The sequence below is a fragment of the Sceloporus occidentalis genome, unplaced genomic scaffold (genome assembly GCF_023333645.1).
Source record: "Sceloporus occidentalis isolate IW3139 unplaced genomic scaffold, rSceOcc1.0.p SCAF_21, whole genome shotgun sequence".
Lineage (NCBI taxonomy): Eukaryota > Metazoa > Chordata > Lepidosauria > Squamata > Phrynosomatidae > Sceloporus > Sceloporus occidentalis.
In genome coordinates, this window is record NW_028317001.1 from 2,464,594 (window position 1) to 2,491,308 (window position 26,715).

Sequence of the window (26,715 nt, forward strand, 5' to 3'; positions counted from 1 at the left end):
ACCATTGCTATTGCTACTTCTTATCTATTATTAATATTTGCTTCACTTTTTCTGAGGGGAAAGTCAAGTCAGCTCCATAATGCCAAGATTTGCTTCATATTACTATTACTACTGCTTCTTCTTCTCTATTATTATTATTATTATTATTATTATTATTATTATTCATATTACATATTACTATTACTATTGCTTCACTTTTTCTCTTGAGGTGAAAGTCAAGTCAGCTCCCCAATCCCAAGGGGGGGAAATTTGCTTCATATTACTATTACTATTGCTTATTCTTCTCTATTATTACTATTACTATTGCTATTGCTTCTTCTTCTTCTTCTTTATTATTATTATTATTAATATTAATATTAATATTGCTTCACTTTTTCTCTTGAGGGGAAGGTCAGTCAGCACCAGAATCCCAAGGAGGGATTTGCTTCATATTATTATTAATAATAATAATAATAATAATAAGCATAGTGAGGATATTTTTCTTTTCTTTTCTCCTTTCCAGTGACTAGTATTTAAATAGCACTTGCGCCTTCTTGTGGCCACAACTTGGAAAGCCATGCTCCCTCCTGTTTTGCCACATTTGTGTGTCTGTGTGTATATATCTGGGAACTAAGGTTGTGTCAACTCTCTTGGGTCCCCTGTGATTTTCCATTCCCGAATTACTATTGGGTTACTCTCTGGACAAAACAACCAGGTTCCCCTTCCCAGAACCTGACTTATCCCAACAAAGCGGCTGTGGATGAAGAAGAAACATTCCAGATTCTTTCTGCTTCGGCTGACAACAGCCAAGCCTTTTCACACAACCGCAGCAAGACGGCTCCACTTTGGCGGCCATGGTGGCCTCGTGAAAGCCTGGGAGTTGTAGTTTGGTGCAGCATTAGAACCCTCTAGCTTTCTGCATGCTCTTCCTTAATCTGCAAATCCCAATATTCCTTTAATTTTTGTCTCTTTCATTAGAGATCTCTAAATGCTTCTCCTTAAACTGCAAATCCTAATATTCCTTTAATTTTTGTCTCTTTCATTACAGACTTCTAAATGCTACTCCTTAAACTGCAAATCCCAATATTCCTTTGGTTTTGCCTCTTCCATTAGAGACCTCTAAATGCTGCTCCTTAAACTGCAAATCCCAATATCCCTCCAAAGAAGCTGGCCAAGGAAACCCTACAATAGGTTCAGTTTAGGGCTGCCATTGTCAGAAAGGACTTGGACCTATCTGCAATGTATAAAATTTACTCCTTATTCTAGTCCCTTTTAGACCGTGACACCCAGAATGCAGAAGATCGGAGCAAAATAAGTCCGTTTTGCCCGTTCCGTATCCATTTCCACAATAATCCTTATTTCCCCAAAGCCCCCCAACTCCCAGTATTCTTCCAGCAGACGCTCTCCTCCGCATCCACGTTCACGCCTGGCTTTCAACGGTCATTCCTTCTGACGTCCTGTTTGTCTTTCCCTTGAAAATATTGTTTTATCGCTTACAGGTCCTTAAACCAACTCCCAGGGCCCCTTGAATACCTGTTGATATAGAAATATGTATGCGTTGTACCAATACGATGCGCAAATATTTGCCCGAGTCCTATACAGCTACGCAGCTTTGTCCCTCCCCGTTAGTGTCTCCCACCATCCAGGTCCTGGGTTTTAATCTGGGCATGAAGGCTATATACAAAGGCTGCTGATTCAACGCTTCTTTTCAGGCCTGCGAGTTTCCAGATCCCTCGCCAGCCTCGTCATAGTTTTATCATGAGAGTGGCACATGCGGCAATGCCAGCGGCAGGGCAACCCCAGGGCATTTCCCCTCCAAATTACAACTCGCACCCCCATTTGCATTGCCCTTAAGTCCCCCAATTCCCTGCACTGCAGAGAGCAAGGCGATGGAAACCATTCCCACCTTGAACTCCTCTTTTCTTTGCCACCTTCGCCTTCCCTGGGTCACTCGGCCCCTTTATCCCTGGATGCCAAAACACTATATCATTACCATTGCTATTATTATTGCAGTGGGTCCTTGGTATCCACTGGGGTTTGTTTCCAGGACTCCCCCATGGATACCAAAATCTCCCGATGCTCAGGTCCCATTAAATACAATGGCATTGTAAAATGTTGTCCCTTATATAAAGTGGCAAAATCAAGGTTTGCTTTTTGGAATGTGTGTGTGTATATGATATTTTCAACCTCCATGGATAAGGAAGACCATAAGTGACCCTAAGTCAGAAATGACTTGAAGGCACCCAACAGACACACATCGCAGGGCTTTGGATCTCAGGAGGAGCAACTGGGGCAAAGTGGGCATCCAGGCCCCAGCTACCTGCACAGGGACGTAGCCAGGATTTTAGGAACGGGAAGGGTCCAGACTAAGTGCCACCACTATAATGGGGCTTGGGCGCGGCGGCGCACCAGCACGCATCATTCATTTTTCTAATGGAAGGGGGGATCCAGACCCCAAGACCCCCCCCCCTTTGGCTACGTCCCTGACCTGCAGCACCTGGCCTGGTTGGCCCTGGGTCTCCATCCTTGCCCTGGGGCCACTGAGCGCATGTGTAGCCCTGGCACCCACTTTGGGGAGGGCCAAGGCAAGCTTGCCCCGGCCGGGTTTCCAGAACCTGCAGCTTTCAAAAGGCCCTGCTCCCCACCCGCCGACCCCTTAAGCCTCCCATCTGGGTCCGGGCCGAGAGAGCGCAGCTGGGGCCGCTTTGTTGAATGCCCTGCTGTCCCTCGCTTGCAGAAAGACAAAAGGGTTACCCAGAAAGTGCTGAGCTTAGCAGCCATGTGGGCACAGAGCCCAAACCACCCTGTGGAGTCAGAGTGGGACCACCTTTCAGAGGAACTTCCCCTTCACCTGCTTTTCAACCCTCATTGCCCCAGTCTGCATGGGCAGAGTTAGCTTAGCAAAGCCTCCCCAAATGCTGCACCTGGGCACCCTCCAAAGGAGAACCCTGGGGAGTCTGGGGCATCGGCTGGAAAGAGCAAATCCATAGGCCTTGAATGCCCCACCGTGCCATGGTTCCAAGTTTCCAGCGCTTGCATTTTTGTGTGCACATTTTTTTGCCATGTGCCTTCGAAATGTTTCTGACTTAATGGCAACCCTAAGGAGAACCTGCCATGGGGTTTCCTTGGCCAGATTTGCGCAGAGGAGGGATACCTTTGCCGTCCCTTGAGGCTGAGAGTATGTGACTTGCCCAGGGGGCTTTATGGCTGAGATGAAAAGATTCCTTCCATCCTTCCTTCCTTCCTTCCTTCCTTCCTTCCTTCCTTCCTTCCTCCACTCTTGCAGAACCCATTGGAACAACATGTGATTGCCACCAAAATTTGACAACTTAACAAGTTGTTGTTGTGTGCCTTCAAGTCCTTTCTGACTTGTGGCGACCCGATCATAGGGTTTTCTTGGCAAGTTTAGCCAGAGGGGGTTTGCCATTGCCATCCTCTGAGGCTGAGAGAGTGGGACTTGCCCAAGCTCAAACTCTGGTGTTTTGGACTCCCAAAATCCCCAGCCAACCTGACCAACACTCGGGAATTCTGGGAGCTGAAGTCCAAAACACCTGGAGGACCAACATTTGGGCATTGTCGATCCAAATTTCCTCTTTTACTATACCTTGCTGTGAAGTCTCCATGCTTAAAATTGGCTGTGCATGCCCTGGTAATAGTGGACAATTATGGCAACCCTATGCGCATCTCACCTTCTTGTTTGACCTGAAGTTTTAATACTGCAATTCTCTTTTGATATGCCACTTCTCTATGTTTTTAATGGCACCGTTCTTTTCATATCGTGAGCCGCTCTGGGTCCCAGCGAGATACAAATAAATGTAACATAGGCAGTTTTAGTGCAATTTTAGGATTGCTTTCTGGAAGGGTGTCTGTGTTAGAGAGAGGAAGGGTATCCCTGGGTGCCAAGGGACCCCCTCTTTCCCCCAAATATATACCCCGCCAGTTGCAAGGGGGTCCGGCCTATAACCACCAGACCAGCTGGAGGGCATGTTTTGGACCCGTTCCCTGCCAAGAATGTGACTTGGACCGTGGAAGCGAGCGTCCGAAATCTCCCGGGATCAAGGGAGGCTCAGGGGCAAAGAATGCATCATGCTGACTCCAGCTCAAACGGTGCCCAGTCCCTGTCTGGAGGCTGGCACTATATAAGCCCAGGGAGACAGTCCGGGCGGCACGCAGCGCATGGAAGAACTGTCCGCGTTTGGTGAGCGAGGTGAGAGCCAGGGGCGACGCGTTGGTACCTCTCCTCTCTTGGACCCTCATTCTTACCATCGATAAAGAGGATAGACCCATATTTTGCACCCTGTAAGTCTCACCGCTGGGGGCTCAAGACCAGGCCTTTGGGGGCATTTGGCACCTTTCGCCTGGCATCTCTCTCCCTGGAAAAAAGTAAGGGCACATAGGGACCAAAATGTTAATGTTTAGGGTGGAAATGGGTGCAATGAGGGTATGCAGCCCTCCAAGGCATCTCAGATATGTGTCCTTCTAACCTTCCCCAGTTGACTTCCTCCATCCCAGAAAATATCCAAAGTAATAGATATATTAGGTTTTGTTTTTAGCAGACGAAAAGGAATCCAGAAATATTTTTGAGATGGATTTATCTGACCCAAGAGGTTAGTCTGGACCCTTTTACCTTGTTACGTTTCATGGCTGAAGACTCTTCTGTCCCTTTCTGGTTTTTAACAGCGCTTGTAGTTGTTTTATGCCTCTCCGCCGAATTGACTCTATCCATTTGTTATAAAATGCCACCGCTCATTTATTTGTTAATGATGTAAGAGCCTTGGGTTTTATTGTATTGTGGGTTTTATTGTATTTCAAACTCTCGGAGCCCAGTGGGTGGCGAATGCGATTCATTAAATAAATGGATAAATAGTTTGGAAAGACAAACCGCCCATCTTCCCATCATCAAACCGCCCTTAACAAAGAAATGGCCATGTCTATACACTAGACAGGACTGGGAATATTTGAGCAAGGGTTGGTTAACAATGCAATGTTCCTGCTTTTATTGTTTGCATTGGCGAAAAGTACGCAAGTACATGACTGCCTGGGATCATTGAAGAATTTAACGGATGCTATCCTCAATCCTTCTCTTTTCAGGGTGATCCTCAATCCGTCTCTTGCGGACCTTTCAGATAGATCCCCAAATTAGAGAAACCCATGATCCCAGGGCCATTAAAGTGGTACCAAACTGCAACAATTACCAACAGTTAACCCACCTTCTTTGTTTCCACGCAGCTGAGAGGATTGCTCCTGCCTTCTGCTGGACATACTCCCTTATTTGCCAGAAGTCCAAACAAAACTCAACACCAGTTGGCTGTTCTAACCCAAGTTAATTTTATTTCTCTCTCTCTCTCTTTCCCATCTCTTGCCTAGATTTCACCTCTGCAACCAGGATGGCGCAAACAAACCCCCAGCCGGCACAGTTTGGACCCTGGAAGGTACGTCAGGTTAAAAAACGGATGGAAGCAACCACGTTTTGTGGCACAAGGGTGAGGAATCGTCCGCATTCAAGATGGTGCCGGACTCCACCTCACGGCATTCTTCACCATCCGCCTAGCTGGCTAGAGGCTGCTGGGAGGTGCAGTCCAGCCATCTCTAGAGGGCCCCAAGCATGAAAGATGGAGATATTTATTAAGGATGATGGGTTTTGTTGATAGGGATTATCACAGAGGTTTAGAAGGACTTCTGGAAGTCAGCAGCCAGAGCATACCCTCAAAAACTGGGGTCTCTCCTCCAGAGGCTCACCCAACATCAAACCCAACTTGAAGGCAATTAAGAATACTAAAACTTTATAAAGCATGGTAAAAACTAGTTGTTGAATGTAGGGTGAAGCTGTCTCCCTGCCCCTTTGGGACAAGTCCATATCATGGCCCAAAGTGGCATTTGTCCCACCTCGCTGAGGTTGTTGCTTTCTCCCTTCCAGATCACCATCTACGACCAAGAGAACTTCCAGGGCAAAAGGATGGAGTTTGCCACCTCCTGCCCCAGCATCATGGAGTGCAGCTTTGACAACATCCGCTCGCTCAAGGTGGACAGTGGCGCGTGAGTACCTGAGCATCCCCAAAGCATCCCAAAACTAGACCCCTTTTAACACAACTGCCAGTGTTCACACTGCAGAAAATCCAGGTTGAGGCAGGCTGACCAGGTAGGTCCTCGCTGCAAAGAAGGGCAAGGCAATGCACAATGTGTGACGTTCAAGGAAAAAGCATAGGACATGAGCAAAACTAAACACATTCATAGCAATGTAAATTCATGTGTTGAAATGCAGGAGGACCTCTGGTCACCCTGGGTTGAGGCTACTTTAACTGCCCCATGGTTCAGTGCTGTGGAATCCTGGGAATTGGAGTTGATGGTGGCACCAGAGCTCTCTGACATAAGAATGTCAAATGTCTCACAAAACTACAAATCCCAGAATTTGTGGTTTGAGTGTTGGACCCTTCCAGCTCTCTGGTTCCGAGATCCTCTCCAAAAGTGTCTGAGCAGACATTTCAAAGCAGAAGGAAAAAGAAACTGTGCAGAAACGTCTCTTAGGGCAAGAGTCTCCTGACCAGAGAGGGCAGGTCAAGACCTTTGCCCCAAGGCTTGGGCCGGGCAGGGTGCCACCAAAAGCCAGGTTATATTTAGGCCCAGTCATGAGAACAGGATTACAACTTCCCTCTAAGCTGCTCTCGGCCTCATCCGTCCCTCTGCAGAGTGGACTGGTCACTCTGGCGGAAGGGCAGGGTGAGGAGGCAGCCAAGTTACACTCCCTTTGCACAGAGACATAGCTTTGGAAGGGACCCTAAAGGCCAACCAGACCAACCCCTTTCTGCCATGCAGGAAAACACAAGGAAAGCCCATCCAACCTCTGCTTAAAGGCCTCCAAAGGAGACGCCACCGCCCTTCGAGGCAATCTAGGTCCAACAGCTCTTACAGTAAAATATTATATGTAGTCCTAGTCTTTAGGTGGAATCTCTTTTCTTGCCATTGGGGTACATTGGTTTATTCTCTGGAGCAGCAACAAGAAAACAAGTCCTTTCTATCTACAGAGGACAAGGCACCACAAAGTATAGGATGCTCAAGAAAAAAGTAGGCTGTTACCAAACAAAAACTAGACATTAAATATAATGCTTCTTAGTCATGCTCAAGATGGAGGACATTTTGGACCTTCCTCCTGGACCGGAGGCTGAAGTGTAGGATGCGTCCTGGAAAAAGAGGATGGCTAGTCACCCCGTTCCCATCTTCTCCGTGAGATCCCTTGAGATCTTTAGCTCCAACCTGTCACCTCTCTGTCTTTTCTACCTTTGGCATTCCCATCCACAAACCCCTTCTCCTTCCTCTTTTGCAGCTGGTTTGGCTATGAACACGCCAACTTCTGTGGCCAACAGTTTGTGCTGGAGCGTGGCGAATACCCCAAGTGGGAGGCCTGGAGTGGAAGCAACGCTTACCATGTTGAGTGGCTGATGTCCTTCCGCCCCATCAGCTGCGCGGTGAGTCTCCATTGACCCCAAGAGTTGTGGGCCCATTGCACCCAGAAATCCAGGGAGGCAGTGTTTCAGACCAAACATTTCCTTCTTGACGCTTTCAAGCTTTCACAGCCCTGAGTTTTAAACAGAAATATAAGGAGCAACAAAGAGAAATCTTTGGTTTCATATACAGTTGACCTTCCATATCCATAGATGCTTTTATCCATGGCTTATCCAAGGAACCTACCAGACCACTGCCACCAACCAAAACCATAGAGTGAACAAAATAACGTGGGCTTTCCGATTTGAGGGCAATGCACCCAGAGATCTGCTTAGGCTTGTACAGAAAGCATGCATTCTGCCTGGCTCTTGGAGTCCTCTCTCGGCTGCCTAAGCCAAGTCAGAGGCCAGGTACTCTGCAGATGCTCCAAAGCCCTGTGGTCATCTTTGGTCCACCCTGTTGCACTGAACATATCCAGGGGTAGCTGTATTGGCCCTATGCCAAAGTCCAGCAAGTTTCCCAAGCTCCAGTGGCTTCTTCTTCATCAGGCAAAAGTGTTAAAAATGACACAGAAGAAAGAAGGGAAAAACTGATGATGTTAGTCCTAGTCCTGATACTGTGGTGGTTGTCCTTAGTTCAGATGGTATGGAAGGGTATTGATGCAGGTGGGCCCCTCTTCCTTCTGGCCTTGTCGCTTCTGGGAGATTCAGTCCACCAAACAAACTTTAAATTCCATTTGCAAGGTAAAAGTGATCAAGTTTATCTCAAATCCTGAGTATAAAGTCCTGAAGTATATATGGTCAAAGCAAGATCTTCGGACTCATATAGGTTTCCTTTTCCGTCTCCCATCTCACCCTTCCTCCCAAACCCAGAACCACAAGGAATCCAAGATCACCCTCTTTGAGAAGGAGAACTTCATGGGGCAGCAATGGGACATCCAAGACGACTACCCTTCACTGCAAGCCATGGGCTGGGGAAACAACGAAGTGGGCTCCATGAAGATCCAAGGCGGCGCGTAAGTAGCGGGCAGCGTTTCGGGGGGAGCAGGGATACAGCCCAAGCTCCTCCGGGGTTGCAGAGAAAATAGAATTAAACCAAAGAGCCTGCCTTGGGCCCATTCCAGGCCTACAATGCTCACTTGGGATGCCTGTCCTCATCGATGCCTTCAAACACATTCTTGGGCGGCCTGCATTTTGCCTACTCCTTCCTTGTTGAATTTCTCATTTTCGTTGGTACTCATGATTTAAATATGTCCCCAAAATAGTTGCCCCCGCCATGGCTGAGTCCCTCTCCTCCTTCCCCTCCAGGTGGGTTTGCTACCAGTACCCGGGCTACCGTGGCTACCAGTACATCCTGGAGTTCGACCACCATGGCGGAGACTACAAGCACTGGCGGGAATGGGGCTCGCACGCCCAGACCGCCCAGGTCCAGTCCATCCGGCGCGTCCAGCAGTAATGCCATGGGGACAGGCTCTTTGTCCGGGGCCCCGTTCCACTGGCCAGTGCCCAGGGACTTCCCTCGCCTTCTCTCCTCTCCGCAGAAGAACACGCATGTGCCAGTGGGCTGAGGGAGCGTCTTCTTCTCCAGGGCCCTCCTTGCTGCCACAGCTATGAATAAACACCTTGCAAGAAACTGCATGCCAGGAACACAGCTTTGTATGTGATTTCTCCTCCTTTCAGTCACCATCCCAAGCTAGAGGTTTCAGGCAGGAAGACACCAAGGGAGGACCACCTCCTTGCTTAGCTTCTCCAGGGAGAGGGACACAGCCACAATTCTGCCCATTCTGCGGGTGACACAGTCCAGCATCATCCTGTTAGTGCCATAGCTGTATATGGGCTTTTAAGTTGCCTGCCAACTTAGGGCGACCCCATGAATTTCATAGGGTTTTCTTAGGCAGGGAAGACTGAGAGTTGGCGTCGTCAATTTTGTTTGACAGAGACACAACAGCCAGGGAGATCTTTGCCTAGAGAACCAAAATGGTGGCATTTCGTAACTTTATGTAGCTAGAAACACAGCAAACCTTCGTTGGTAAATGGCTACAAGACGCATCCAGATGCTGGAGAGAGTGCTTCAAGGCGCACCAGGCGTTTGTGTTGTGCCCAAGCAATTCCTAGCTGGTGTCCGAATGGACATTTGGGACGCACCCCGATTTGCATCAGTGCCTATTGCACATTAGAGATCACAGCGCATCGGTCACTCCACTGTTGACCACTGCGCCACGAAAGTCATGAGTTGGCATCCCCGGCAAATTCGAACACCGCAAAACTATTTAACCCCATTTTTCAAACATGTAAAACCTCTTCCGTAGTTCTAAAGCCCACACTCAATGCCAGCTGATGATTTTGTAACTCCAAGGGTCTGGATCCAGCCCTTTGGGCCTTCTTAGGAGGCACATCGGTGCTACTTTCATGCTCTTTGGCCGCATCAACCACTGAGATAGCCAGAAGTTGAGAGAAAAGGGAACGACTGACCCATATTTGTTGGTTTTAGAAAGGACCCCGAGGCAGGCAAGGCGGAAACTTAAAATGTTTATTCAACAATTTACATCATGTAGCATCTCTCTCTCTCTCTCTCTTTTTAATTTATTTCTTCTACACACATCTCTCCATTTATTTTTTATTTAAAATTTTATTTTTCTTCATTAAAGTATAAAATAGATTTCTGGGGCAGGGCAGGGCAACCGAGAAACACCAAAGAACTGTTGTTGGGAGAGGATCCAAAAGGAAGTCATTAAGTACGAAGGGGAGATTTGGCTTCCGGAATTGACAAAAAAGCAACTGACCCAGCCTTGCGCACTTCTGACGGAGGTTGCTCTGCCTGGTTTTTTGGGGGGTTAAAAAAAGGGGGCGGTGGGTTGTGATGCTTACCCATGAATCTCCCCCTCCCTAACAGACATGCATACATACAAACACACACACACACAAAAGCCCCCCTTTCCGCACGGTGAGAAATGCCACCCATTTCTACCCAGCGACGGAGAAAGAAATGAAACGCAAGGAAGGCTAAATGCTGGATCTCTAGAACGATTGCCCCATTTTGCTCCTGGGCAGCAGTGGTTCGCCCTTTTTGAACCCAAGGCCCGACCGCTTCCCTCGGGGCCAGTTCTTTCCAAAGACAAACCTCACTTTCCAAGTAGCTGGGCAGAAGCAAAATGGGGTCCTTCTGTGGCCAACAAGAGCCATTGCGGGGCTACCTCCCCAAATGGGGGGGGTCTCCCTTTCCCATTGGCAGAGGAACCCGGCATAGACTCTGTGCGCATGTGTGCAGTTGGACGTCAAGGGCAATGGTTGTGAAACCGCCGTTTGATTTCAGCAGGGCTGGAAAGGGGAGGATTTTGCAAAGAGAACCAAAGCTGCAGCCAGCGGATCTAAAAAGCAAAGCCGGCGCAACCTGAGCCAAACATGTGGACAGAGGTTTAGATCCAACACTGGAAAGTACAACTAGAGAGGGTGAGCCACAATTTGCCCTCTTTCTGAATGATCGGAGTGGTGGCCCCCCCAAAAAGCAAGCCCAATGTGTGAGATTGGATGACCAAGCGAGAGGAGCCCAAGATTTAGGATGGGAGTGCATCAAGAGGAACATGACACAGAAGACGGTCCGGGCAGCCTTACAGCCCACATACAAGCCTCCGAGGTTCAAGACAAGTTGGGGAATGGCAGAAGGGCACCCAGATGTCCAGAAGGTTTAAATGGTAGTTCCAGCACCACCCTCCATGCTTTGGACCAGGCTGCGTAGGCAAAAATAAAAAAGGCATGAGACTCTTGGGCCTTAAAAAGCAAAAGCCAACAAGCCTCCAAAAATCCTTTGGTGCCAAACAAGGATTTGCGACATTAAACCAGAGTCAAGCTTTCAGGAATCCAAGAGGAGAAAGACAGATACATGTGTGCGCACAAACACACACTCAAGTTAAGACACTGAGCAATGCACCGCTGCAAGTCAAGGCGTGCGTTGCAAACACGCCAACTTGCATTGAGCATCCTGGATGGACTCAAAAGGGCAAGGCCAGAATTGGAAAGGTTTGCTAACTGGGCTCGAACGGGACTGCGGCAGTCGTGGGGATGGGTCAAGAAGAAAAACAACCACCCGACAGTCTGAAAGACACACTCTCCAACGTTTCCCAGGTGAAAACTGGGCTAACTGTGGCCAAGAAACTCCAGAGTGTGGTCAAGGTGGCCAAAAGTATGAGTGAAGACTAGCCAAGAAGGACATGATTCCTCCTCCTCCTCTTATTCTCTCACTAAGATAATAGAGAGAAAACGTTTTTTGCATTTTGAACTCAGTTTGCAGCAATGGAAAGAAGCTGGAGACAAAGGAGGAAAGCAGGAGGAGGAGAGAGAAAATGGACATTTTAACAGGAGCTGAGGAAGTGGGAAGGCAGAGGACAAACTGGGACTGTCTCTGCCAAACTGTGACGGTTGAAGGGTATGGAATGACTGAACCCCTTCCCAATTTAATAATTTGAGAAGGACCCAGCAGCAATTTTAAATATATATATGCACATAAATCTTAAAATATCAACCTCTTTCTCTGTCTCAAGCACACGTTTGACAAACAGGTTAAAGCTTCAGTCCTAAGATATACTTACAAGGGAGTTAAGTCCTCTTGAACTCACGGGGTTCGACTTCAAGTAAATGAACGCAGGCTCAAGCTAAGGTCACTTCAAGCAGCAAAACATAAAACGGTCCTCTCCCTAAACGCACACATAAAAATGTAAGGTTTCAATTTAGTTCTGCTTGGAGAAACTAAACCGCTCCCCAAAAGCCTGAACAAGCATAGTGTCCGAAAAGGAAAGCGAAAATGAATTCAAAGCACACAAAAGCCTGCATGCAAAGACCGGATGCCTTGATGGATATTTGGATACCCTGCAATAGGTTTAAAACGCACCATTCTGGAAAGCCCAAAACTGACTTTACGGAAATGCTAGCACGGGATGCCACAATGATTCACCTTAAAAAGACACAAAAGGAGCATGTGTCGATATATAGACATGATAACCTACCCAAAAAGGAGAGAAGGGAGGTTTCGCACCTGATTCAGTCGGCAACACAAGTTCACCGCCTTGTCGATAGCCAAAAACCTCTCTACACTAGCCAAATGGAAAAGTGGGGGTCCAGAGGAAAAAGGAATGGGAGGCAGTGGAGTGCAAGGGGAGGACGCAAGAAGCATGGGAGATGCAACTCTTAAAAGGTTTCATAGAGAACCAACAACGATGAAGGCACACCAGATGGACACAAAAGCCAAAAGCGCAAGTCGACAAAGAGACGCAAAACTGTTTTGGAGATGGGGGACGAGCGGACCTTGGGATTTTGAAACCTCTTCCCATTGGAAAACCAGAAGGGTTTTGCATTTTGGAACACCTGTATTTGCATACATGGGAAGGTATTCTGGAGATGGGACCCAAGACTTTTCTTTTCTGTTTCATAGGCACCTTATATACATAGCCTGGAGGCAATTTTATAGACTATTTCCTAATTTTTGTGTGCATGGAACAAAGTTTGTGTACACTGAACCATCAGAAAGCAAACCGATGCCAAAAAACAACAACACGGGTTTTGGTTTTTGGAGTATTTCGAATTTCAAAATTCTAGATAAGGGCTAGATGGATATGGAAGAAGCACCGTAAAGATGGAGACGCCAGCAGGGACCAGTGGGTCTGAGTGTTGGACTAGGACCCTGGGAGACCAGGGTTCGAATCCCTGCTCAGCCAAGGAAACCATCAGAGGAACCTTGGGCAAGACATGTTCAGGGAGGCAAAGGTACATCTCCTAGGATTAAACCTTTAGGGCAGAGTGGCCCTACTAGAGCCAGCAAGGCATAGTGTTTGGATGAAGACTCTCTCTCTCAGCCTCAGAGAAAAGAAGAGGTGGCAAAACTCCTCCGAAGAAACCTTGCCAAGAAACCTTTCAGATAAAATTGTCCTAAGTCGGAGTCGAAGGCACAAAACACCGCAACGGTCAAGATGGAGGAGCGGCAAGCAAGAGCGCCGCACTTCCACGCCTACGGAAGCGAAACACAGAAGAACCTGCCCAAAAACCATCCCTAGTAGCCAAGTAGCCCTTCCCCTCCAAATTTCTTTTTTGGGAGGATGGATGGACAAAAGGGGTAACCAAGAACTCTCATTGGAGGAAGGTGGGAAAGAAGTCCTCCATTGCTAAGAGGAAAAAAAGCCAGCAGTCCAAGCGAAGGTTCCTGACTTTTCAGCTCTGCAACCAAGGATCAAATGGTACCAAAGCAAGCAAGAAACAGCCAGTCGAGCGGTCATTGGGGAGAGGAACTGAATACCCTATTATTACTACTACTACTATTTTTCTCTTTTTGTTTTGTTTTGACCCAGAAATACAAGTCGTAGGGACGGGAAGAGGGCTCCGATTTCTGCGGACAAACACACAACGCACACAGACGCAACCCTGAATTCTTTAGTAAAAAACTAAAAACACTTCCAAATCAAGAGGAGAGGTGGGCAAAGGACAACGGATTCAGAGAGCCCCATGCCCTGGGAGGGGAAAAAGAATTATTTGGAACAACATTGTGTCCCTAAATGTCAATTTCCCTATATTTTGGACTTATTCTGGGCCATTTTAGGACTAAGGGAGCCTCCTTTCCTGCTCAAAGTCAATTGGAAAGGCCCTTTTCCCCCTCGATGGGAAGCGATACGGAAGTCAATGAGACGTTTTCCGCCTCCAACTGTGGGAGGAACTCCTAGGTGATATTTTTTGGGGGATGGTTCCCCCTCTACCCCAAAACCAGGAGGCCCTGGGGCCACATTGCCCTCCTTCTCCGGTTTTGGATGGTGGCCCATGAAGACGCTCTTCCCAAAAAAAGTAATCCAACACGTTGCCGGTTGACGGCACAGATTTCCACAGAAAGAGAGAGAAGACAGACAGACAGATGATGGCATGAATGCTTTAAGACCAAGGTCCTCCCTTCTCCTTCGCCTGCACTCCTGTCCGCGGAAAGGTGGCCAGGAGAAGCAGGAGGGAAGGGGAAACAACAACCCTGCAAAGTACACCCCTCAAGTCCCCTTGAACTTCTTTCTTCATCCTGCGGGATTTCGGCAAAAAGAAAAGGGAGAGGAATGAGTCCAGAGGGAATTCAGGTGACGGATCTTGTCCCAGTTTCCTCGGGATTAGTGTGTTACGGACAATTGCAGAGTCCCAGCGAGAAGGAAGAGAAAACAAAAATCAACGGAAACGTAAAAACTGCCGTCTTCCCGTAGGCATCCGGAGCCGAAGGCGACGACGATGGGCAAAGTCTGTCCCCACATCTGGATTTCGGAACCAAAGACGGAGGGGAGATAGATCCAAAATGGAGAGGGCAGAGAAACGGAGAGAAAAGAGCAGGTGGCAGGGGAGGAAGTGAAGACTCAGAGCCGACGCTTTAAATAAACCACATAAAGTGAGTCTCTGCCAATGCCTTGTGAAGTCTCCTTGCGCCCGGAGGCCTTGCGTAATTTTTAAACTAACTCATTCATATATATATATGTAGATATATATATATATATGGATAAATTTGTATATATTATCCTGTGATGCTAGTTCCGGTTCCTTTGCTGCCAGTGCCGCGCAGGAGGGCCGGAAGGAGCCGCCGGGGCGGCCGCAGCTTCCCCCTCCACGGGATGGCGCAAGGGGGGTCACCACAAAAAGGCGCCGGCCGAACGCGGCCCCTCTGCTCCTCTCATTGGTTCAGGCGATCCATGGCTTCGTCGTACGTGATTATCCTTTTGGGATCTGGAAAAAAGAGGAGGCAGCTTTTGGTTAACAGGCCAATCTCAAAAAAGCAGAGGGCAGGGATTGAAAACCAGAGTGTTGCAAAGGTTTTTCCTGAGAGACGCAGGTTTGGAGGTGGATTCAGCAAACTGAGTCCTGAACTGGAAAACAGGCACTATTACTACTACTACTACTACTATGGTTGGCCTTGTGGATTTGATTATTTGCAGATTTGATTAATATGTTCTCTTTAGGAACGTCCAGATCCTCCAGCATGACTCCGCTGGCAGTTGACCAGACCTAGAAATCCCTAGAGAAAACACCTTTCCAGGCATCTGGAGGTTCTCTAGTGCAACTCTATGGAGGATGTTGGTTGTACTGGAGGACTTAAGAGATTCTTAGAGAGGTTTTCCCACTTTCACAGGGCTCCCATACCCCTAACCCCCATGAATGTGGAGGGCTCACTGTATTATTTTCCAATAGGTCTACTGTACCCAGGACCAACAACAGATTTTATGCCTTGTAAGGCAACAGGCTGATATAATCTCTGTGATCCAGACATAAATCAGGGGTGGCCACAAAGCAGCTGGTGGGCCACATACAGCCCCCCAGAGCTCTTTCTGCAACCCTCAACCTTATCATCCTCCTCAAAGGCTCTGAGAGCAACGGTTCACCTTTTTAAAAGGCCATACATCCTCTCTGCATTGGTAGAAGCAATTGCAATAGCAGCTTCATTTATATACTGCTTCATACCACCTAAGCAGTCTCTAAGCGGTTTACAACTGTAAGGTACTTGCCCCCAATAAGCTGGGTACTCATTTTAGCCACCTATGGAAGGATGCAAGGCTGAGTCGACTCTGAGCTCACAACCTTGTGGTTTGTGAGTGAGCGGACGCAGTACAAGCAGAAGGTACCCATTTTTTCAGCACCAGAACCTTGATGACTTCTGAATGTTAGTCTGTTCTTTCATGGCACGAAGGGGAAGCATTTTGAGGGCACCTGGTGTTGGAAAATGGGTACCTTGTACCAGGCAGGGCAGGAAACTGGCCACCCCTGGCCCAGGTTGTCCCCATTTGACACACACACGATGCAAACCCCAACCAGGAGAAAGCCATCTGCATGAGATCCTCACCTTGCTTTTGCAAATTACAAATAGATTCCATTTCTGTGGAGGGGGAAAAAGAGAGAGAGTGAAGTCAGTATTTGCAGCATGGAACGGACAAAACCTAAAGGCAGAGATTTTGGTTCTCCCATTAAATCAATGAAAGCAGACACCCCAAAACAATATTGGTCCCCAGAATTCCTGATAGGTCCCCAAAATCCCACAGCGGAGCTGGAAAGGGTTCTGGACCACAACTCCCCAAATCCCCAACCACCCGCCTTGTGCCCCCATGGCACAGCAGAGCGGGAAAAGTCCCCAAATCCTCACCCAGCTTGCAGCAGGTAACTGAAAAGATGGGGATGAATTTGACAGAGGGAGAAGGTAGATGGGGAAGGAGGAGGAGCCCATACCTTTGCACACTCACAGCCAGACACAGACACACTCATTCACACACACACACAGAGGAAGTGCTGAATTCACATCTCTCATCTCTCCCTTCTGACCCACTTGGCCACTGAAGCACAACTGAGCTGCTTGCTCCATTTCTCAGGCTGCTCGCCTTCCAATGCTTGACGTTGAGCACTGGGTGTCAAGTGGAATTGTTTAAATAAAGAAAGATAAAGGGGGAAGGGGGAAGAAGAAAGGGAGGGAGAAAGGAAGGAAGGAAAGATGGGTTGGTGTAGTAGTGGAAAGCATAGAAGGGAGGGAGGGAGGGAGGGGAGGATGGAAAGCACAGAAAGGAAAGACGGAAGAGGTGGTGGAAAGCACAGAAGGAATGAATGAACCAATGAAGGTGTGAAAAACAAGGAAGGAAGCATGGATTGGTGGTGTGGTGGAAAGGAAGGGAGGAAGGAAGGAAGGGAAGGAGAATGCCTTGGGGCCTTTTCTGGGAGAAAGGTAGTATACAAATGAAATAAATAAGACAGTAAGTAAGGAATGCTTGGTTGTCATCCTCCCCAAAGACACTGAGATTGTGCCATTGGTGGGCCTTAAAGAAGACATTCCCAAATGAGGTTTCTCCAGAAGCTTGGGGCTACAGCTCCTATCATCCCCGTACACAAGCCCAGGAACGCATCAACTTTAAATGGGTCCCAACCTGCTGGACTTCTCCAAAAGAGTGTCAATGAGCCAAAAAGAATTTTACCTTGAGTGTGATATAGAACGGCAGCTTTCAGGTCAAAGTCGCCCCAGCTTTCTTTCCGTTCTAGGCCTCTCGGGTACCTCTGTTCTTTGGCGGAGGAGGCTAACAAATTGTTCGTAGGGGAAGCCAGGCGATTCTCTACATGATAGTCCTTGGCAAGAAAGACAAAGGCCCCGGGGCCACTCGACGGATGGGAATCCAAGAAGAAGCCGCCACCGCCACCCCCCTCGCCAGGAGTCCCCAGCTTTAGGATGCCACTCAGAAGCTGCGGGCAAGTCCGCTTGTCCAACTCATAAGCTTTAGGGAACACAGGCGGTGGATTGGGTCCCATAGGAACCGACTCAGCCCCCCGGGACACCAAAGCAGGGGGAGACTCCCCTTGAAATGTCACCTCCGTGGCTTTAATGTCCGCCGGCTTCCTCGCGCCCGTCTCTGGGCCCGCACTGGGCTCGTTGATGAAGGATAAGCCCCACTGGTTCTGGAAAATGTCTCCCAGGTTCTGCTGCTGCTGCTGCTGGCCTGGGAAAGGGGGCTCGCCTCGCACAGCTGCATCCAGGAGGGCTTGCATATTTGACGGGTAGATTAAAAGGCTGGACTTGGGCTGCTCCAGAGCCCCCGATGCTGGGCTTGGTTCTTGGGGTACCAACTCCGAAGGGGCCACAAAAATAGCGCTGGCCGCAGGCATGAGCAATGACTGGGTGCCCGCAGGACAACTCATCCCGCGGTCGGCCCCCGCTAGAACCGGCCCGTTGGAGAAGTTGACTGACGTGACAGATTTCATGGCGGACATAGGGACCTGGGAGAGCCGGTTGGAGGTCTGGACCTGTCCGTCTGCAGAGGATGATAAACACAAGGAGGAAGAAGAGGAGGAGGAGGAGGAAGAAGAGGAGGAGGATGATGACAAAGACGAAGCAGGGTTTTGAGCAGCCTTGTTCAGGTTCTCTTTCACTTTGCTGGCATAACTGATCTTTGGGACAATCTTCGCACTGCTGTTGTCAACAGGGAAAACCGGAGGCGGCTTGAAGAGGGTCCAAGAGTCCTCTTTTGAGGACGCAGCTGACACATGCTTCCCCTTTGGGCGCTCTTCAAACTTCTTACCGACGATGCCGACTTTGGCCTCCGAGTTCTTCCGTGGCACGTCCCCAATTCCTGGCTTCCCGCGTCCCACCCCCAAACCCCCGGCCTCACATTTCCACGCCGGCTTCAGCCCCTCCACCCGGTTCCCTGCCTTTGGCTCCCCGCAGTCAGGTTTGAACCCTTCCGGCTCCTGCTTCAAGACCGGTGCGGGAGGGATCGGAGGATCGTGCTGAACGATCTTCTCCGGCACCAAGTTCAGGTTCTCGCAACCCTTGGCGCTGTTGCGCCTGCCTTTCCGCTTCTTGGGAGTCGTGTAGCCGCTCTCCGACCCGCTGCCATCGTTGTCAGCCCCTTTGCCGACGTAACCGTTGGTGATGTAGCCAGAACTGTTCGTGACAACCCCGTTCGGGATAGAGATGACCTCCAACTTGTCCGACTGCTGGGCTTCTCTTGTTTTGCTCTCGTAACACCTCTCGCCCTTCTTGTCCATCCCCCCTTTCGGGAGGTAGCTCTTGAGCTTCAGACCTGGCTTCCCAAAAGGGCTGCCTTTCATCGTTGGTTTCAGGGTTAAGGTGGAGTCTCCCGGGGGTTGGCTGCCATTGGGGACCCGGGACATCGGACCCGACGTGTCACGAGAGCATTCTCGCTCCCCGGCGTTTCCATTGAGCTCGCAATAGCCTGCAAAAGAAACCCCAGAAATACAAAGATTTAAGATTTGTCCATGTTACAACAGCAGTAGACCAGCTATTTCAGAAGAAAGATCACCCTACTCTTAACCCAATCCAAATTGCAGATGGCCACTTCTGCGAAGAACATGGTGGGGCTTTCATGATGTACTCAGTTCATTTCACTTGTGTAACTAAGGCTGCAGAATGGATGCAGTGGGACACCACTTTAACTGCCATGGCTCCATATGACAGGATTCTAGGATCTGCAGTGAGATATTTAGCCTTTTCTGAACGACAGCTCTGGTGCCACAACAAACTGCACATCCCAGGATTCCATAGCATGGAGTCTTGGCAGTTAAAGTGGTGTCAAATTGCATTCATTCTGCAGTACAGATGCAGCCTAAGTGTGGTACGGTGGTTTGAGTGTTGGACAAGGACTTTGGGAGACCAGGGTCTGAATCCTTGCTCAACCATGGAGGCCCCCTTGGGCAAGTTGCACTCTCTCCACCTCAGCAGGCAATGGCAAACCTTCCCTGAATAAACCCTGCCAAGAAAACCCTACGAAAGGGGCACTATAACTTGGAGTTGACTTGAAGGCACAAAGTCTACAACTGAGTCCTTATAGTTTGAGGCCAGGTACATTGAAACATGAAAGAAAACCAAGTAGTGTACCAGACTTTGGGAGACCAGAGTTCAAATTCCTGCCTCCTAACATGGGTATTGCCCATGAAATCCCACAGTGTGACCCAGGACAAGTCACCCTCTCTCCCCCTTAATGGCAAACCTCCTTGGAATACGTCTTGCCAAGAAGACTGAGACAGTGTGGTGTAGTGGTCTGCATATTGGACAAGACCTCCAAGGTCCACTTAGCCGTGGAAACCCACTGGGTGACCTGGGGCAAGTTACATTCTCTCAGCCTTAGAGAAAGGCGTTGGCAAACCTTGCCAAGGAAACTCTATATGTTGGCTTGAAGACACATCACAACATCTCATGTAAACACACAGTTACTCAATCCCCAATGACTGTAATATATTTCCAGTTGCTGCGTTGGTGTCTAATACTTTTGCACCGGTTGATCCAGAAAGATCTCCAAGTGATTTAGGTTCTGTTTCCCACCCAGATGGGTTCGGGACTGCTCCGTGACAAGGGTTTTGGTTCCCAAATCTCTTTTCCTGAGACACAGCAAAAGGTCTTGCTCTGCCCCCCTTCGAACGCACAAACAACAACTCCCAAGTTGCCCCTGGTTCGGTCATGACAAGTGGAGCAAAGCAGCAACCAGACTTCACCTCGCATGCTCTTTCTGTGCCCAGACAAGGTTGTTTCCCCGGCGTAAACAGCCATAGAGATGACGAATCAATATGCCTCTAGAAATGCCGAGCCAGGAAAGATAAAGGAGGGAAAGATTAAGCACAACACATTTTTTGGGATCAGAGAGGGCCCTGGACTTTTGACCACCCGCTCGCTGGAAGGAAATCTCTGGCCTTCTCATGGATGAAGACACCCAGCTGCAAAGCCTAAAGAAACAATCCTTTTGGACTACAGATCCCACAGTCCTCAGCATTAGTATGGCTGCTGCAGGTTGTTAGGCTACAAGAGGTGTGTTGTTGTTGTGTGCCTTCAAATCATTTCCAGATTATGGTGACCCTACAAACCCACAACAAAGCCACCATGCCCACCCTCTTCCGTGCCAACCAAGAAACTAGGGCCAAGCAAGCTAGGGCATTAAACCAGGACTGGAAGCTGGTTTAAATATGCCAGGCTTGTTCTAAAACCAGTTAATTGGTTCCTATGAAACACTAAATTATGGTTATTGAGAAGAGTCTTGGTTTAACTTAAACAACCACAACAACAACAAGCAGCTGAGTAGCGATGTCCCCATGTTCAACCCTCCTCTGTGTTGTCTTTTAGGAGCTCTTTCCAAACTCTGGTGCAGGAAACTCTTTGTTTCATGCACAAAACACTGCATATAAAACTACCTTCAGGCTATGAAGTGTATATTCCAAACATAAATGAATTCCATATTTAGATATATATGCAAATGTTCCAGGATCCCAAACATTTCTGGTCCCAAGCATTTCGGACAAGGGTGACCCAACCTGTATTGTGAACAGGGAAGGTGCCTTATACTGAGTTGCACCCAGAGTTTGGTAAGTGTTTCATCCTGGAATGACAATGCCCAGCATCCTCAGTCATTCTATCATGTTCTCCGTCTCTTAGGAGTTATCTGTCTTGTGCCCAACCTGGCAACTGTACTTATGCCAGAAGTGGGAAAAGAGGCTGACATCTCGTCCCAACGGGCAACCTCTTCTCCTTGGCCCAGAAAGCCGGGCGGCAGCAAAACCAGGCCAAGTTCAACCAAGTTTAAGAGCAGCTTCCCTCTTGAATTCTACAGCGCTCAGTAAGAGATCTCTTCTCCCCACAATATATATAACACCTCTGCCATCCAACACCTTTCCCTCTTCATGTAGGCATTAAGGTGCCACATCAAGAAACATTGATGTTCCTAGAAACGTTTCCCCTAACATTTGGGGCTTTTATGACCTTACAGAGCAGCAGAGGGAGGCATGATGCCCACATCCCAACCCCTTCCTAAGCGTTACAGAGCTGCTCCCAAGGGGAAGCATGGAGCTCTTCCATGTGCTCCGCAAGTCTAACTTTAATTTTATTACAACAATGCATCAGCAGTTTTAGCACGCAAACACCAGGCGCGCAAAAGATGTGAGCTGTATAAACGCCCGTCATGCCAGCCTGGATCTCTCTTGGCTTTGAGATAATGATTGCCCTCCTTCTTTCTTTCCATTTGACTGAAAGAGGAAGAATACAGGCATAGATCTCCGTTAACAAAGCCTCCAACAAGGAAACCAGTCATTTTATACTAGCCTTCTCCCTTCCTCATCCTCTGTCTAGCTGGAAGCCTCTGAACAGCATCAGCATTGAAAGGATGGTTAAGAAGAAGATTTGTGGGGCCTGCAGTGAACGACGCAATAAAACCTGAGATGGAGAATGAGACTCTGTCCTTGCTGATCCGGTGGGCAATGGACAATATTGTTTTGTGTCTAATTTGGGTCTTAATGTTGTTGGCGGTCTCTTCTGGCTGCTTATTAAATCATCCAATTGCTATGTTGCGGATTCTGGATGTTATTGTATATTTAATTATTGTTTTCAAACAGGAGTTTGGACTGTTTCTCATTGTTCCTTTATCAATTATGTTTTTATTTCATTTACTTATAATTTAGTTACTGCTTTTACACAGCATGAAGCCCTGGCAGTTCAAGTGGTGCCCAGATGCATTGATTCTGCATCATGGCAGCAGGCTAAAGATGGAAATATAGGACATGGTTTTCCCAGTGTGACTGTTTTTATGAGAAACCTGATGGATACAAAGGTTATCAGAAGACTGCAAAGGATTCAAGGTTTTCCCTATAAATGCACAAATTGTGTAAAGGTTGTCATGGATTAACACATTAAAGGGATAGCCTTTCCTAGACTACAACACACTTTTGGCTGGCGTTACCAAGATTCAGCCTGAAATACCGAGTGTCCGAAGTGCACAGTCACAGCCTCAAAGACGTGATATCCAGCAAGTTTTAAAGTCCAGAGACTATAGGGTCCCTTCGCCACAACACCCCACCATTATCTCCTTGCTCCTGTGTGACTTTTGTTGTTGTTGTCATCTGCCTATGACTCCTGAGTTATGGCAACTGTCTCCTAGGGTCTTCTTGACAAACATTTCTTCAGAGATGGTTTGCCCTGGCCTTCCTCTGAGGCTGAGAGAATGTGACTTCCAAAGCTCACTCCATGGGCTTATATAGGGCTAAGGAAAATTTGAACCTGCTCTTAACAGATTGCTAGTCAAGCCACCATAGGCGGGTAAGAGACAACATTCATCATCATCATCATCATTTGGGGAAGGGACCCCAAAATTGAAGACGACCCCAAAGACACCCAAAGGTAGAGTTCACAGGGAGGGAGCCTAAGCCAGTCCCATGGCAGAAAGACCCCAATTTATCCCATGGCAATACCCCAAAACTATCCCATAAGGAGGGAAGAAAACCCTAAATATATCCACAGCACAAAGGGTTACCCCTAAAAGGAGGGAACCCCAAAGCTATCTCACAAGGAGTGACAAAACAGCAAAGGAAGAGGATGTCTATCCCATAGGAAGGGGAGAAATAAACCGAAACCTAAGCCACAGAATAGGAAGCCTCCAAAGCTACACTGTGGGAAATGCAGAAAACCCCAAAGGTACTGTGAGGCGAACCCCAAAAATACCTCACAGAGAGGGTTAGGGAAACCCAAGACTAGAAACTCAAAGCTCCTGGTTAAAGGGATGAAGAAAATCCCAAAGCAAGAGGGGGAAAGGACCCCTTATTTACCCCACAAGGTAAACCAGGACCCCAAAATTACTCCAAGGGGAGCAAAAAAACAAACCCCAAAACACCGAAGAACCCCAAAGTTACCCACAGGGGAGCGGAAGAACCCCAAAGCAGCTCCCTGGGAACTGGAAAACAAAACCCAAAGATCCTGAAGAGGGGAGAACTCTTAAACTAACCCAAACAAGGGGAGAAGAACCCCAAAGCCAAGTCATGGAGAGTGAAACAACTAAAAGGTACTGTAAAGGGAGAGAACCCCAAAACTATGACACTAAAGGGGGAAGATCCCCCTATAGCAACCCCATGGGGAATGGAAAAAGCTCAAACACCAGGGGGGGAAGGAGAACCCCTAAACTGCCCCATAGAAGGGAAGAAGACCCCCCCCCAAAGCCACCTCATGGGGAGTGGAAAAGCCCCAAATATATAGGGGAAGGGGAATGAACCCCCACAGAAGAGGGAAAGACCTCCAAAACCCACATTATGAGGAGTAGGAAAAACCCAAATACACCCAAACCGGGGGGGGGGGGGGAGAACCCCTAAACTACCCCCAGGAGGGTAGAGGAACCCCAAAGCCCACCCTATGGGGAGTGGAAACCCCCAAATCCATCCATGAATGAAGAACATCTAAACTACAGCACAAAAGCGGGGCAGACCCCCCCAAAGCCATCCCAATGGGGAGTGGGGAAAAGCTGAAACATTTAAGGGGGGACCCCTAAACTACCCCACAGAAGGATGGGAGAAACCCCAAACCCCACTTTATGGGCAGTGGGGGAAAACCCAAATTCACCCAAAGGGGGAGACAATAATAATAATAATAGCCCACAGGAGGGTGGAAGAACCCCAAAACTAACCCACAGAATTAGGGATGAATCCCAGTGGCACCCCATGGAGAGTGGGAAAAGGCCCAAAGATAGCCAAGGGGGGTAAGAACCCCCAAAGCTGCCCCAATTTGGGGGCAGAAAGCCAGTCTAAGCTGGAAGGGGGGAGAGAGGAGAGACCCCAAACCTGACCTATTTATCCCCCTAATAAGCTTCTTCCCCTCCCCAAAGAGCCCCCTTCTCCCCCACTTTCTCTTCCCAGGAGGCCTTCCTTCCTTCCTCCCTTCTTCCCTCCCTGAAAGGCCTCAGAGGCCCAGCTAGGCCCGAGCCAGACCGGGGCGTTGGCAGTGCGGCTGAGGCCGGGCCCAGAGGCTCCCTCGCCCGCCCAACATGGCGGCAAAGGCGGCCTGGGAGCTGGAGGCCTAGGGGAGCCCCCCAAAAAACCCCAAAGGGGGCCAGGAGCTCTTCCCAGGGCCCCTTGAGACCCAGGCCCTCGGAGGAGGAGCCCCCCTGGAAAGGGAGCCCCAAAAGGGGGTGCCATTCTGGCCTGATTCCCCCCAAATATACCTACACCTTTGGGGTTCCTCTCTCTGCCCCCCAAAAAGCAAGGCTCTCCCACCTCTGCCCCCCCAGCCTTTTAGGGACCCCAAATCTTTCATTCTGGGTGCCCCCCAAATTATAAATGCTCTCAAGAGGGGTTCCCCCGTTTTTCCTGTTGCCCCAGATCTATTTCTTGGGGTCCCCCAAAAGCTGGGGTGAAAAGAAAACGTGGCACAAGGCTTAGAAATGAACAAAATACACACAAAACCCTACAAACTGACTAAAATGGATTCCTGGGGGACTCCAAATTTCTCTCTAGGGGAAGAGGCCCAAACCCAGCGTTGGGATGGGGGTCCCCCTGACTATGGGGCAACCCAAATCTCCCCTTGTTCACTGCCCCCAAAGACACCCTAAAAAGACCTTCCATGCCATGGATGCACCTAGAACGTCTTCTTTTGGGGGGCAAACTCTTGGGTGGGGCATGGAGGGAGAGACCACCCCAAACAGGGCTCCCCTCTTTTCCTCATTAAATTGGGGTTCAAGAGGGTCCTCCCCACAAATGGGGTGAGCCCAGAGAGAGAGGTCCAGGCCAAGCTTCTCCAAAAGGGGACCCCCAGTTGATGGGAGCTCCTGGTTAGCCTCCCCCCAAAAGGGGACCCCGATGAGGAGGATCCAGACCTACCTTTCCAAAAGGGGACCCCAATGTGCCTGGTCCCAGTCAACCTCCCCAAAATGGGGGCCCCAGTTGGCAGGGGTCCAAGTCAACCTCCCCCCCAAAAAAGAGGGGAGAGGAGGGATCCAGCTCAACTTCTCCAAAAGGGGACTCGATGTTTGGTGACATGTGGGGGATCCAGGTGAACCCCCCCCAAAAGGGGACCCTAGTGTGCCTTGTCCCAGTCAAAGTCAACCTCTCCAAAAAGGGGATCCAACTCAAGTGCCTCTCCCAAAAGGGATCCCAATTGGGGGGATCCAAATCAGTCTTTCCAAAAAGGGGATCCTGATAGGGGATCCGGGTCAACCTCTCCAAAAGGGGACCCAATGTTTGGTGTGTGTTGGGGGGGTCCTAGTCGACCTCCCCCCAAATGGGGGCCCTGATGGGGGGCTCCAGCTCCCCCTCCCCCAAAGGGGACCCCAAAAAGAGGCCTCCCCCTGCCCTGCCCCCCCCAACCGACCTGCTTTCTTCCTGGGCGCCTCCTGGGGCTGAAGAAGGCCTGCTCTTGCTGCTCCATGCTTGGCTTCGTATTTGAGGCCTTGGAGGGGGGCTTTGGCCGGGGTCTTGCCCCCTCCTCCTCCTCCTTCGCCCAAATACTGCTGGTGGTGCTGGTGGTGGTTGTGGTTGTAGTAGTAGTAGTGGTGGTGATGGTGGTGGTGGTGATGGTGGTGGGGCTGGGAAGGAGAAGGGGAGGAAGAGGATGAAGAAGGAGGTTGTTGTTGTTGCTGCTGCTGCTGTTGCTGCTTGGGCTGCTCCTCCATTGAAAAGCCACGGGGGATGATGGGGGCGGCAGTCTCCTCCTGGGCCTGGCCTAGGAAGCTCCGAGGACGATGGCGAAGCAGCAGCAGCACCTTCCTCCTCCTTCTTGCCTTCCTTCCTGGCTCAGCTCTTGGAGGGAGGCTCTTCTGGCAAACTCCTCCCGGCCCTGGGAACCCAAATTGGGGGGGGGGGGATCAAGGGGTGGGATTGACAACCCCTTTCCACCCCTCTCGACCAATCAGGAGGCTCTCAGGCCCTTTAATCCCGCCCCCAAGGAGTCCCCCCCCACTTCCTCTCCAAAGCCTCTCTCTCTGGGCGCGCTTCCTTTCCTCTTGCAATGCAAAGCAAGCTCCCCAAAAACAGGGAGACCCTCCTTGATCCTCCTTTTTTTGTGGAGGTG

At 49.3% G+C, this 26,715-nt stretch overlaps 2 protein-coding genes across 3 annotated transcripts; one reads left to right on the plus strand and one right to left on the minus strand.

Annotated features, from left to right (window-relative positions):
• Positions 1-493: 493 nt before the first annotated feature.
• On the plus strand, positions 494-9,078 carry LOC149301392 (beta-crystallin A3-like). 2 transcript variants are annotated; one of them, XM_089483975.1, is made up of 6 exons: positions 494-4,186; positions 5,347-5,411; positions 5,897-6,015; positions 7,301-7,442; positions 8,292-8,434; positions 8,727-9,078. In XM_089483975.1, exons 1-6 carry the CDS (start codon positions 4,156-4,158, stop codon positions 8,872-8,874), a joined length of 648 nt encoding a protein of 215 aa, XP_089340101.1. In that variant the 5' UTR covers positions 494-4,155; the 3' UTR covers positions 8,875-9,078. The 2 variants fall into 2 exon arrangements, with proteins under 2 accessions (XP_089340101.1, XP_089340102.1); XM_089483976.1 differs by lacking the exon at positions 494-4,186 and adding an exon at positions 4,205-4,278.
• An 856-nt stretch (positions 9,079-9,934) lies between these two features.
• Positions 9,935-26,438, minus strand: NUFIP2 (nuclear FMR1 interacting protein 2). Its single transcript, XM_089483965.1, has 4 exons — positions 26,017-26,438; positions 17,372-19,123; positions 16,258-16,290; positions 9,935-15,146 (listed from the first exon to the last, which is right to left on the minus strand). The coding sequence occupies exons 1-4, from the start codon at positions 26,315-26,317 to the stop codon at positions 15,094-15,096; spliced, it is 2,139 nt and encodes a 712-aa protein (XP_089340091.1). The 5' UTR covers positions 26,318-26,438; the 3' UTR covers positions 9,935-15,093.
• Positions 26,439-26,715: the final 277 nt, after the last annotated feature.

Excerpts from the sequence above, each read along its gene's own strand:
- LOC149301392 (XM_089483975.1), top strand. The coding sequence starts at position 4,156 with ATGGAAGAACTGTCCGCGTTTGGTGAGCGAG. Across the intron at positions 6,016-7,300 it reads CTCAAGGTGGACAGTGGCGC|CTGGTTTGGCTATGAACACG; the intron begins GTGAGTACCTGA and ends CCTCTTTTGCAG. Across the intron at positions 7,443-8,291 it reads TCCGCCCCATCAGCTGCGCG|AACCACAAGGAATCCAAGAT; the intron begins GTGAGTCTCCAT and ends TCCCAAACCCAG.
- NUFIP2 (XM_089483965.1), bottom strand. The coding sequence starts at position 26,317 with ATGGAGGAGCAGCCCAAGCAGCAACAGCAGCAGCAGCAACAACAACAA. Across the intron at positions 16,291-17,371 it reads CGTTCTATATCACACTCAAG|AAATGGAATCTATTTGTAAT; the intron begins GTAAAATTCTTT and ends CCCCCTCCACAG. Across the intron at positions 15,147-16,257 it reads TTGTAATTTGCAAAAGCAAG|ATCCCAAAAGGATAATCACG; the intron begins GTGAGGATCTCA and ends TCTTTTTTCCAG.